Source organism: Centroberyx gerrardi, chromosome 18 (genome assembly GCF_048128805.1).
Source record: "Centroberyx gerrardi isolate f3 chromosome 18, fCenGer3.hap1.cur.20231027, whole genome shotgun sequence".
NCBI lineage: Eukaryota > Metazoa > Chordata > Actinopteri > Beryciformes > Berycidae > Centroberyx > Centroberyx gerrardi.
Window position 1 is genome coordinate 16960647 of NC_136014.1, and position 14072 is coordinate 16974718.

The following is a 14072-nucleotide window of genomic DNA, read 5'->3' on the forward strand; positions in this document are numbered from 1 at the left end:
GACATCCTGTATGTTCATTATGTCCAGTATTTTCATTTAGTGTTGCTCAATATTTTATTATATTATACTGGTAGGCCTACTATTGTCATTTGGCCCCCAGCCCGCTGGTTGACTAGGTTTACTGTATATTATCTCTTTCACACTGTAGTCATCGCTGCTATCTCTCCACCAACTCTCTCTCTTTCTCTCTCTCTCTCTCTCTTTCTTACTCTTTCTCTCCCTCTCTCTGTCAGGTGGTTCAGGGTGAGAGAAATAGTGTAGAATGTGATCCTGTCAGCCCAGTAGAAGATGAATGCTAGTTTGTGTGTGTGTGTGTGTGTGTGTGTGTGTGCCCTCACAGCAAGGCCTGTCCGTGGTTGTCACTGCTGAATGTCCCTTTGGTATCGGCAAATGGCCAGACTCTGTCACAGCCGCTGACTGGACCAGCTGTTTCCTTCTCTTTCTTCCATCTTATCTCCTCCCCTCTCTCTCTCTCTCTCTCTCTCTCTCTCTCTCTCTCTCTCTCTCTCTCTATCTGTCTTCCTCTCTCTGATTCAGTCACTTGCCTTCTGAAAGAGTCAGTGATAGGATGCCCGCTGGTGTAGAGCTTGACACGAAAGTTGATATCCACACGCGCTGGCATCACTGGTAAGGCAGTTTTGTGTGTGTGTGTGTGTGTGTGTGTGTTGTACAGGGCAACTAGGACACAAACACCATCCTGTGGATTGAGGGAACAAAGAGGACACATACACTCTCTTGTTGTTGTTGTTGTGGCAGTGTTGACAGAACGACAAGTGGGAGGAGGACTGCGAAGGTCGGAGGGTGTTAGTTTGGGACGTGGCCGGTCATACCGAGTTAAACAAGCGATGAAAGCGAAAGGGGATGGGTCCGGGCTTAAAGCTGTCTGGCTGTGCCTTGGTCTGGGCTGCTGGCGTCGGCACTTTTTGCCCTACGCATCTCGCATTGGGAGTTATCAGAGTGTGCAGGCAGGGACAGTCATCACAGCAGCAGGGTAGCGGTGGTAGACACTCACCAGGGGCTGCAGAGGGTCCTGGTTTGTCAACTGGATGACTAAATTGAAGTTTTGGTCCTCCAGAGAATCAGTGGGATCTATATTCGGCAATCATGGATCAGGCAGGGGACTCGCTGAATCATGTTTTGTTGGAAGAGAACGAAAGGCCATAATGGATTTATTAGGTGCGCAGTAGGAATGTTCGTTTGACATCAAAGTATAACAGCTGAGCAGGCTCTGATTGGACTGGACGATCTCACCATGGCTTATCCAGAGCATTTCGATTGGTTGAGAGAAACTATCAATTTTCTGCCAGGTAAGAGTATGGTAGGTGAGTGATTTAATGATTTGACTTCTTGGCTGGAATAGAACTTCAAAGTTGAGATGTAACGCAGCAGGACTGAAGTGAGATGTGCAGCGTCAGACCTGTAGCTGCACATGCTGCTGCTCACTGATCATGCTGAGACTTCAAACTTGACTCGAGTTTTGGGTTGATACAAACTTTCCAGCGTGCCGTAAACAGCGCGCTGCAGGAACACAGCGGTAAAAAGCCTCTTCCAGACAGTCAACTGAAGTTGTTTACTGCAGTAGAAATACATCTACAGGGAATGGAATCTGAAGTGCATGTCCATGTAAACATTTTCTTTTGAGCCAATTAAATCTTCTGAAGGGAATAAGATCTTGATAGAACAAGCGAATACAAATGGGGCAGAATGGAACAGCAAACAACAGAGCAGAGCAGGACTGGAGAGAGGCGAGGGATGAGAGAAGCTACTATTGATGAGGATGCAGAAACATTTGGTCTCACTCTGTAGCCTAATAGACCGACACATGCTCTTGTTTTGAAGAATATATGGAGCTGCCACACTTTCAGAAAAGATACTTGCCTGACCAGATAGCTAAACACTTCCTACATATTTAAAGCAGGCAAATGGCAAAAAGATGAGTCCTTTATGGTTGAATTTCTAAGAGTTTGTGAAGTTTCTGTCACTTTAACCAAGTTTAGCAGCATTCACAAACATTGATATAATCCAGTGGAACAGGAGGATAGTTTGGGCAAAAATGGAGCATCAAGTTTTGGTCTTTGCCTTTGAAATTCTTGACCTTTTGATTGAATTAGGAATTCCTCCTCTTCCCTGTAGCAGGAAGTAGAGAAGAGAACATCGCCCCTCCCTCCGCTTGTTTTTCAGGAAGAATTTGTGTCCTTTTCATGTTGCGTTTTTAATTATGTATGAAATGTATTAGCATGTTTGTGCATGAGTGAATGCTCTGTGCCCCAAATACCAAATTATGTTTCCGAGTTAGAATCTAAGGGATACAAAATTAATGTGGTATTTTGAAATCACACAAAATACGCCGTGCTTCAAGCAACACAGCATTAACATGTGCTTGGGCACCAAAAATAGACACACACACACACACACACACAAACAGCAAAATACGTACATGTTGGCACATACAGTACATGCACACATCCATATGTTTGCAAATGTTCAAACACACAGAGACATGTGCTCATGTGTAAATACTGTGAACATGCCCAAGTGCATAGACACACAAGCTCTCTCTCTCTCTCTCTCTCTCTCTCTCTCTCTCTCTCTCTCTCTTCTCGCTCTCTCTCTCTCTCACTCACACACACACACACACACACACACACACACACACACACACACACTCACACGCACTCAAAAAATACCTGTTTTGGTGTATTTTGGGGGAGGTTCCAGTGAAATTATGTATGTGTCGAGGCGTGGTTGGACAAAAGGGGAAATGCCTGCAGAGGCTCAGATGGTGACAGATGGTTTGGAGACAAATCAGCCTGGGAGTCAGGATCTCTGCCCTGGGAGTAGTAGCCCCTTTAGTGTGTGTGTGTGTGTGTGTGTGTGCGTGTGTGTGTGTGTGTGTGTGTGTGTTTTTTTGTGTGTGTCTGTGTGTGGCTGAGCATTTCTGTTTTTTGTGTGTAGAATGTCAAGCCGATGGTCTGTGTGGAATACACACATGCGTAAGCGTGGTTATGTAATGCTGCTGTAACGGCACACTGAATGTGACAGTAACATCAAAATATATTGTTTTTACATACTTTAAAGGGCACATATTCCTGTAGCAGGACAACATGCAGTTCTCAGTTATATAAGGTCATCTGTAGAGGTTTATGAGGGAATACACACAACACACACATGCATACATGGACACACACCTCCACGCTTACATATTCTTGCCTGTGCTTGCACATTGCTATTAGTTTGCATTGGTGCGTGCACACACACACACACACACACACACACACACACACACAGACACACGTGTACATAGTCAATGCTAAAAAGCACAATCCACTGCAGTCTTGCACACCTTGAATGATGGAGTTTCGTAATCTCCGCAATATATTACCAGGTGCTATTTCCCATCAGAGTGACTTTGTTCCTCTTTGGTGGAATAACCTTCTAGGCATTAGTTTTAAACTTCACAAAGTGTTTTACAATCTACCCATAAATTACAGCTCAAGAGGTGCTTGTGTGGCAGCCAAGAGCAGTTGTGCATTAAGTAGTTCCTGTGGCCTCATGGAGGCAATTCCCCGAGGTCCCTGCGCTTAAAGTACATCTCAATCCAAAACCTGTTTCATCTGTTGTGAGAAGGCAGCCATGCACACTGGAAACCATTCCACTCTTAACAGCCTTGCAAAATGAAGTTTGTGTTCTTGCGGTGTGTGTGTGTATGTGTGTTGCTCCATCTCTTAGCAGTTGGGCTCGGCCTAGACGACTTAAGCCCTACTAGCCTTAATAATCTCATTCCCAAGACATACCATCTAGGTCAGGGGTTTGCATCTTTATTATGGCTGCTTACAGACCACAGAGTCTCTGATGAAGGCCGGTGTGCTGAAAATGTTTTGTCCGTCGTGAAATAAATGCTTCTTAAAAATGTCCTTGCTGCAGAACGCAACCCCATTCTTTTAAATAGACATTTTATATAAGGATAAGCACAGATTGGTCTGAGCACAGTGGTCCACCTACAAACGGCATGCTCCACACATACACACACAAATGCATGTAAAAATAGATACATGCTCAAATGTTTTGTATCAGCAGAGGGACGGGACTATATTCTGCTGTTAGACCCAGTCTGATTATCACTTCCACTACCTTGCGGTTTAAAACGGGTGCTTAGTTGGATACAGTATTATGGGGTGTGTATTCGTTTTTGTTGACATATTGCTCTATGGTAACAGGGGCTTCAACTACAGTATGTGTTACATGATGATTCAGTGCAAGGCTGCTATCAAACCCTGTTTAGTCACTGTGTGTCTCACTGCAATGAATGCAGAAGGCAACTTTGTAGTCGACATTTACAAAACACTGGAGCGCTGCCTTCTGTCAGAAAGCCTCTGTCTTTTAGCTTCATCCTTGACGGCGTCTTCATTTACTTTATCTTGAGAGTGTCATTTCTCATAAGTGGAGTGTTCGCATGCCACTGTTTCATCTTGCAGAGGACACTTTGTTTACATGCTCCAGAAATAGTAACACGGTCAGACACCTTGGGCCAATTTGTGGAGGTTTAAGTGGCAATCAGCCAAAAGTGGAAAGAGGGTTGCTGGCATGTCCGCATTGCGTAAGAGATGATTGGCAGCTCAGCAGAAAATGGATAAGAGGAGGGCTAAGGATTGCAAAGCATTCACTTTTGCTGGCTATTTTAGGAGAATACCTGTGGAAGGTATGTATGTTATGCGTTTTTGTGCGTGGGATCATGTGATGGAGCAGGAGAATTTTGTGCTACTCTGGTTATGCCTTTTGGAATCAGTTACCATTGATTTATTGATCCTTTAGCAGTTAGTTCAGTTAGTCAGTTGCCCCTTCTCAAAATGACTAAGAGCATCCATGCCTAGCTCTCTCCTGAGCAATTTTGATGTTTCCACAACTCATTTCAAGTAATTGATCGCAGGTTAAATGCATGTTAGGCGCCTTGTGTCATAAAAATTGCACAGAAAGTTCTCTCTAAGCTACTGTATGCACCTTTTGGGGCCATAATGTGATATACTGCACTGACTTTCAAAGCTTTCCTTGGAGGACCCACATTGTAGTTTAATTTTCTTGGGACTCATATATGATTTTGCAGGCTAATCTAAAGTTTGGACTAATTTTGAGGACCTATCTCAGTATTTTGCTCACTCAAATCATATCCCAGTTACACTGAATTGATACAATGCATCCCTCAGTCATTGCAATGTAAACCAAGGCTTGCAGAGAGTGCAGCATAGAGGCTGGAGTTGTGTAAACATGCCTGTGGGACCAGGTTTCTATCTATGACTTCACACCCTTTTGATCCAGTATTGAGCTTTATACAGGCGGCGGTGTACTGCATAATAATTTGCTGTGCTATGCTTTTCCTCTACTGTATGCATCACAAAAGCCTTAAGCCTTCTCAACCTCCTGCCCTTCCTCCCTTCCTCTCTCCATTCCATCCCTCTCTCTCCCTCTTCCCCTCCTTTCCTCCCTCCATTCATTTCTCTATCTCCTTAACCTCCTGACCATGCTCCCTTACTTTTCTCATCTTCTGCACCCCCCCCCCCCCCCCCCCCCCCTCGCTCTCCCCTCAGTCCATCTCTCCATCTTTCCTGTTTGAGTCCACTAATTTGGCCTGTCTGGCTCAGCTGCGGGACAGGGAAGAAAATGAGAGAGACTTCTATGATTGCAGGTTTTTTTTTTTCCAATCTCTGTCTCAGGTTAGGTTGAGGAACAAAGTCTTCAATGAGTTCAGTCATTGCATCTTGTCCAGAAAGTACTGTTAGTCATTTTCAGACCTTTTCTTTGGGAACCCACATTTTCACAACCCAAAATCAATTTTGCACACTATTATGCAGACCTACTTATGCAGATATACTTTTTTTTTTTGACAACTAACCTGCTTGTCTACAATAGTTTATTCAACCATTACATGGGCTTGGTAGTTCTGTAGCAACATAACATAACCGGTAGGTTATGTCATGTTATGTATTAATTTGGGCACCCATTTTAAACTTTGTCTGCCTTTTAGCATCAACCCAGACATCAAAATCCTCAAGTGGTTTGGCTGAGACAAATCTCTCAATGTGTTTCCTTAAGTAGAGGTTTCTTGCTTGTTTTTGTGCACAATGCACATGTACAACACATGTGTTTTTGTGCATGCATGAGCGAGTGGTATGGGCTGGTACAGCAAGCATTATTTGTGAAAAAACATAAAGAATGGAGAGAGAGAGAGAAAGAGAAGAGGGGGGAAACAGAGAGAGGAAGAGGGATGACTTTGTTTTTCTCCAAGGACAATGTCTCTTAGAGGAAAAAGACACAATAGGCTTCTTTCACAAAATCATGACATCTTGTTCCTATGACTGGAGACTATGCATCCTCCCCTCCCAGCATTACCGCAGCACCCAGCAGATTTCCAAACAATTCCTCTTGGGGATGGAGTAACAGTGCAGCAGCAGTGTGCAGCAGTGTACACCTGAACCTGGCTGTATTCCCACAGCAAGGATACACAACTCTATATTGCTATCAAATATTACAAAAAAAATACTTATATGCTTTCCTAACTGAGCATAGTTTGTATTCTTGTTCTGTTTGCCTCAGTGCATCAGCTACTTCTTTTCTCTGATGTTTAGGTTACATAACCAAAGTGGACACTTGGTTTTCCAGCATTTTTGGATGTTTTTGCTTGTTTTCTCCTTGTTGTTTGTATCCTGCAGCATCTATAAGGCTGAGCGTAGCATGCTACACAGCGTACATAACAGCACAGCACAATACAAAATACAGTTACAGCAAAGCAGTCTGACTGATCAAAGATTATGTTCCAACCATGCTAACAATTTGTTATTGGTTGCTATGCCAACAGTATGTTAACCAGGGCGATTTGATTGGTGTTTATCAGCAATCTGTCTTATATTTACCTGTTTTTATGCATATACTAATTTGAAGTAAACTTTTTAGTCAGTGCATGTGTTGGTAGCTGTTGTATAAAAGCTTTAATACATTTAAGGACTTCGTTTTTTAGTATTCCATAGTGTAGCATCTGCAAGGCTCAATATTGGATCAAAAGCTTGGTATTGGATCAAAAGCTTGGCGAGTCAAAGAAACTGTAAAATCCTAATGCTTGTCGGCATGTTTACACAGCTCCACCATCTACGCTGCATTCCCCATCAACAGCGCTTTACATTGAAGGATTTAGTAGTATCAACTCTCAACATCATAAGCAATTCAATGTAACTGGAATGTGATTATTGTTCTCATCAGGGAAAATTAGCTGGAGAATTTTGGAGATGGAAATGGCTTCTGTTTGGCTGATTTAAACAGACAGCTGTTCAATCATTTTGCCAGTGATTTAAAGCAATGCTACAGTCTCTTTCCACTGCTGCTGAAACATGGAAACCACATCAACCGTAATGACATAAACCGTAATAAGGCTTTCACATGACAAATTTTCACCCAGCTGCCGAACGTGCGATGGCAAGTTTAAAGCTTTTAAAAGACCCTTGTACAAATAAACAGACGCTGAACGCTACGTGCTAATTAACTGTCAAAGCCCAACTGAAATGTATGTGTATGCGCTTGCTTGTGTGCATAGGTGTGTATGTGTTTGTGTGCGTTATGTTAAGTGTCTGATGCGTTCATTATGTTGCTCCGTGTTTTCTCCTTTCCCAGTAAGAGGACAAGTGCACATTTGATAATGCTGTGTCTGAATCCGTGGCATAAACGCCTCTCATCTGCATCCACTCAACCTAATGCACTGCCCCTTACCTCCCATATGAAATACAAATTGTGAATGCATTCAAGGTCAACAGGCTATACATGCTGAAGTGGAGGACAGATTGAAAAACCTTTGCCAAACCTAGAACATGCACTGCCCTTCAGGACAAGAGTATTCATTGTACAGTAGAGAGTGCTGCTTTGAAATACTGTGTGCAGTAATGAGTTTCATCTGAGTATTTATGGATTTACCTCTTGAAATCAGTCGGTGAAGCTGTTCCGCACTCCCATTAGTTCCTGGAAAACAGAGCATCTTTAATGGTGACCTCATGCTGCACTAGTAGACGTAAATAAAAATTCCAACCAATAAAACCATCACAGATTTTTGAACAGTCCCGCCCCTCCCATCACATAGAACTGCCTTTCTCTCCCCGACTGATCTCCCATTGGTTTTACACTTTTGAATGATGTAGTTTGTTGTTTCATGGTGGTCTTTAATCGGCTCTCTCATTTGGGTTGCCAGGTTTGCCAGGGTTTTCCAGCATGTTTGGGAAGAAGAAGAAACGGCTGGAGATCTCGGCTCCGTCTAACTTCGAGCACCGGGTGCACACGGGCTTCGACCCGCGGGAGCAGAAGTTCACCGGGCTGCCGCAGCAATGGCAGAGCCTCCTGGCGGACACTGCCAACCGGCCCAAGCCCATGGTGGACCCCTCCTACATCACCCCCATCCAGCTGGCGCCAATGAAGGTAGAGTGTGATTGGGCAGAGAGCATGCAGGCCGAAACACTGGGGGACAAATCATTATCACTCTCTGTGTCTGCGTTTGTCTCTTACCTCACCTCTCCTGCATCTGTGTGACTCTCTTGCTCTCCATTCCTATTTATTTCTCTCTGTTTCTTCTTATTTGACTTTCTCTCCCTCTCTCTCCCTCCCTCTCTCTCTCTCTCTGTCTCTCTCTCTCTCTATAGGTATTTATCTCTGTATAGTACCCCCTATTTTCTGATTGATTTCTTCTTTCACAGTAATCTCTCCGCTGTTCTCCCCCTCGCCTTTTCACTCTGTTTATTTCTGTTTGTCTCTTTCAGTGACTCTGTCTCTCACCACTCTGCTCTCCACTCACCCAGTTTGTCACAATCCATTCACATGTTGCACTCTGTTGTCTTTCTTCTGAGGGAAAATGGGTAATTCTCCAGTGCCATGTGGCCGCTTCATGCTATTTGTTTATATTACACTAGTATATCAAATTATACTACATTAGATTACGTTAAATTGCATTAGATTATACTAGATTATCTCATAAAACTACAGTGATTTTCTGTAAAACAAAGTCTCAGCTACCAGAAACCGTAATGCAACCTGCTGTTTTTGGTGGTTTCTTTTCCACACGGCTGTGTGAATTCCCCAGCTTACCTCCTCTGTGACCGTGATTGTGTGTCTCCTCTTGTCTCTGAACCTTCTGAGTGTCTCCTCTGATGTGTTGTTGTTCATTGGCTGTTCATAATATATTCGCTGATCAACTGAAACAGGACCACAACTGATAAAAAAGACACTGACACATTAAAAAAAAAAAAACATTTGATAAATTGCACCTTAATCTTTCAGCTGTGCACCTTTCTCTGAGGTGTAGCAGAAACACATTGTACTTTTGTATTCTAGAGGGTATTTTTAGGGCAATTCCCTTGCTGTATTCGGCTACATGGTGTTCAACACAGGGTCTCTCCAGGCCCAGTCACTGCTTAAAACGTGGCATTCCTCCTCTCCCCCTGCCCTCTGTCTGTGGTCCCATCATACTGCATGTGTGACCCAAGCCTTGGCCTTCCAGCGGGCCATTGCTCTTCAGCTTTCAAACCCTTAGACCTTTTGTCCTGTGTGTGTTACAACACCTGCTTGCACTGACACCATTTCCGTTGACCTTTATGATATACTTAACGGATACATGCCACATAAACGTGTCAGTTTCAAACAAGTTTCTCATATCTGATGCTGAAAGTTGATATTTAGCAGTGCAGCACTGAGTCATATTACTTGGCTGCATTTGAATACATCTAAAGCAATGAGGCTTAATCCACTAGTGTTAGTATTATAAATTATGATAAGCTATAAGGAATATTGACAGGAAAAGACATGATCAGACGTCCCCAAACCTCCTATAAACCCTAGAACAGCAATATGCCACAGGAGATATCTCTGAAGAGGGGGAAACAAGAAAATAATTCTCTTGCTCTCTTCACAGATATCTCCCAAGAAAGTCCGGTCATCCGAAACGCCGTTGCTAAAAGTATGACTTCTACTTCCCTTCTGTTTTTTTCCCCTCTTTTTTCTTTTTTTTTTTTTCTTTTGTTGGTCGCTCTCACGCAATCACAACTTGCTCTTCTCCTTTTTCTGTTTCTACATCCCTCCTCCGCTGCCTGCTGCCATGCGTTCAGGTGGAGGTGGTGTGTCAGCAGTAGTGGGGAGAAACATTGAGAATGACTCCACACATGACATAACTACATTGCTCTGCCAAGTCTTTTCTTAGACCTCATCACCACTCTCTTTTTGTGCCATTCGCATGAGACTCCCCCCCAAAAACGACAATATTAACTGTAGCGGAATGTTCCCTTGTTTCTCCCCTTGCTATGGAGTTGTGTCATCAGCGGCATTGATGATGATGATGATGATAATCATGTTGATGATGATAATGATGATGATGGAGAGAAGTGCATGTTGCCATGACAGCTGATCCTGCTCTGCCGTAGGCCCCCACTGTGTAGGAAATAGGTCATGTGGGGTTTGCATGTGTTAGAACCCTTCCTCCGATCCTTTTCTTGATCCGACCGAACCCCGTCTAGCCGGGCTGAGCCGGTTTCCATCCTCTCCTCTCCTCTCCTCTCCTCTATCCTCTCCTTTCCTCTTTCCTCTCCTCTATTGTCATCTCCTCTTGTCCACCCTCATCAAAGGCTCTTAGTCACTGAAATGAATCAAACATGATGCACTCTCTCAGTCGTGAAAGCACGATACGGCCCGGCTGGCTGGCAAGCTGTGCTTTTTTTTTTTTTTTTTCTTGTTCAATTACACCATCGACACGGAGTTGTTGTAAATGTTTTATAGAGCATCTATAAATCTTACATAGCCAAAATTGAATCCTGTTGTCTGTGTTTTAGGGCAAAAAGGTGAACATTCAAATTCAGAGCCAACATTTAGTCTTCATCACACCTTCACTCATCCTCCCTTAAGTACCCCTCTTTTCTCTCCTTTTGCTTCTAGAATAGAATGTATGTGTGTATATGAGTGTGAGTGTGCATGCATCCAGGAATGTGTGAATATGTGTGTAGGTGCGTGCATGCCTGTGTGTGTGTGTGTGTGTGTGTGTGGTGTGTGTGTATGCTTCTGCTTGTGTGTGTGTCCCTGACTCCCAAGGTGGGCTAGGTTATTTATAGTGTCCCACCCATGGCCTGATATCCTTCTCCTTTGGTTGCCCTGACACTTGATTGACATTAGGCTTCCTCTGCATGGCAGACTCCCCCAGCTCTGTCCACTTGTGTGTGTGTGTGTGTGTGTGTGTAGGGGTGAAGCAGTCTCCTGTCTGGCAGACCTCCAGTTCCGTCCCCACAGTACAGTACAGAGGGACAGACTACAGTAAAAGGTCGACATGGTGTGTGTACGTGTGTGTGTGTTTGTGTGAGAACATGTGTTGCTCAGGCAAGCCCTTGTGTGTGTGTGTGTGTGTGTGTGTGTGTGTGTGCACGTGTGCAGCAGTTAGAGAGGTCAGCGCGGTCATCATGCTGAAATAACTACCATCGTTGCCCTCTGGCTTGTGCGCTCATCGTTTATTCGCGAGGCTTGTAGCCTTGTTGTCAGACTGCTCATCTCAGCTGAGCATTAGTATTGCTTAAAGCCTTGGCTCTCTTCTCTGTTCTGCCCCCTTCCCCCTTCCCCCCTCCACCAGCCCTCAGCGCACATGCAAATCCAGAAGTAGGCTAACGTCATGCCCTAACAGCATTTCCATGTTTAAAACATTGTGGTCTTAAAGCTTCTGCAGTCAGTCTGAAATTGTGCATGTTGGTGTGCGCTTGTTTCTGCCTGTCTGTGTGTAACTGTGTGTGTGTGTGCGCGCGCGTGTGTGTGTGTGTGCGTGCGGGTATGTGACTAAGTGCACACTGTAATTGCAAATTTAGAGCATTTATAACTACTGCCTTGCAAAATTTGTGTCTTCATCTTTATCCTGGCCTTGTATTTCTTGTTTTGATGTAGACATAGATGATTCAAATGTGTGTTTGTGTGTGTGTGTGTGTTTCTGAGTGTGTGTGTGTGTGAGTGTGTATGTGGCAAGGATGTGTGTGTGTGTAAATTTGTCGCATTCGTTAGCAGTAGCAGGGACAGCGCCGTGGCTATTATTAATGGTAGTCTCATGTAGCTCCTTGACTTTCACACCCTCAAAGTGCCGACTCCTGTGGAGCTGAGGAGATAATTTACCAGGATGGGGTGTGTGTGTGTGTGCTTCTAGTATGCGTATGTGTGTGTGTTGGCAAGCATGTAAGTGTGTGTGTGTGTGTGTGTGTGTGTGTATGACTGCCTGTTGATGTTATCACCCTGTTCTTATTTGCTCATGTTTCCACAGCTGTGTGTCAATATTAGATGTCTCTGGTTTTGTGAATGAGACAGTATGACGAGTGTATGAAAGGTGAGTGTAGCAGAGTATTACTTTAGTGGGAGTGGATTGTGTTTCTACTGTATTTCCTGCCTCTATTGGAGACCCTGTTACCTTGGCTGACTTGAGGGTGCCACCCACTTCTCCTTGTGCCATTTCCATTACATTACATTTTGTGCATTTAGCAGATGCTCTTATCCAGAGCAACTTACAATGAAGTGAAACAGTAGAATAAGCTTAACTTCCTACATAACCAACATTTCAAGCAACCAACAGTAAGGAGGGCAGGGTCAGAGCGGTAGAGGCCTGACAGTATACATTCGTGGCAGTAGAATGATTATGCAAGACAGAAGTGCTAGGAGAAGAAACAGGAATAAACAACTGAAATGTGGTCTTGGGATTGTATAAGACAACAGAGAAAAAAAGTTTACAGTAAAGTTTACATCCTCTACACAATGTCAGGCTGACCCAGAAGAGGATGACACCCCAATGTCAGAGCTTGGCCTGGTTCTCTGGCACATAGAGAATAATGTATCGTTTGAGCTCAGAGATGGTGTGGTAGTTCAAGTCAAAATTCATATATTGTTGTCAGTGTGCTGCAAAAAGAAAATGTCAACTTTTCAGGAACTGAGAGAAACTGGTTCATTTCCGTTTTGACACTCATAGATTTTGTATTTATTTTATTTTCATTAGTTTGGCTCGGTCCCAGGGTTATCAAACAATCCTTCACACATGGAGGTCAGTGTCAGTATGTTCATTACAAAAAAAATCAACATAAAAGGACTTTATAGAACTCTTATGATATATTATTCCTGGCCAGTTAAATCGAGATCTATCAAGTGTGACTGGAAGCTTAATTCTCTTAATTCTGCAGTAGCAGTGGAAGAGAGTTGTTCATGTTCACAGATATTGATTGAATGAGCCGAGATCACAGGAATAACATATGCAAATCCTGTTTTAAGGTGGATTTTTCTCACATACTGTACCTCTCCTGGATGAGGATCAAATCCCTCCAGAACCATAATCCTAATTCTTCTCATTACACATACTGCCTGTGACGACAAATACTGCAGAAAGTGGACTGTTGCAGAATATTTTATTACTTTGTATCGCCCCTTATAGTCCATGTTCTGCCTCAGTTATGTGTACACAAGGAGTTACAGTATATGCCTTGAGCATGATTATTATAATTTATCTCCCTGTGCCTGTGGAGAAGACCTTGTCCAGAGTAAAATGAGCCCTAAACATAGGACTGGTCTTTGAACAGTGGCATAAATATTAATAGAGTACAGTTAATAAGTGAGAATGATAATAATAGACCACTATAGTGTTTAATAGCTTGAGTTGGTCCACCAGATTAAGCTCACAAAACGGCAGGGATGGATGGGGAGATTTGAAGACAGCAGTGAGAGGATCAGTCATAGAGATATGGGTAGAGTGCACAAATATTTGTTTTGTTTTGAAAAGTGCTATATAAATAAAGTTGACTGTTATTATATTGAAAGAGTGTGCTTTTGGAAGCATTGAGTGAGCTCCATAGTTGCTGTGATTTTAGTTTTTAAACTATCCAACCACACAATGGGTTTTTAACTGTTCATCCCATACCTCCAAATTAAAGCTGCCTGCATCTAAATTTCAAATACAAAGTACTGCATCTCTGTCCGAATGCTTACAAAGTTTGCTAACTCCCAGCGAGGGTCAGGGAAGATGACAAGGGGTGACAGTGTTATTAAGGAATAGG

At 43.4% G+C, this 14072-nt stretch overlaps 1 protein-coding gene across 1 annotated transcript in view; it reads left to right on the top strand.

Annotated features, from left to right (window-relative positions):
* Positions 1-8244: 8244 nt before the first annotated feature.
* The window catches only part of pak5 (p21 protein (Cdc42/Rac)-activated kinase 5), a 37314-nt gene continuing 31486 nt past the window's right edge, over positions 8245-14072 (top strand). The window contains exon 1 of the mRNA XM_078289833.1: positions 8245-8448. Within this exon, the coding sequence (XP_078145959.1) occupies positions 8245-8448 (204 nt within the window). The remainder of the gene's footprint in view (positions 8449-14072) is intronic.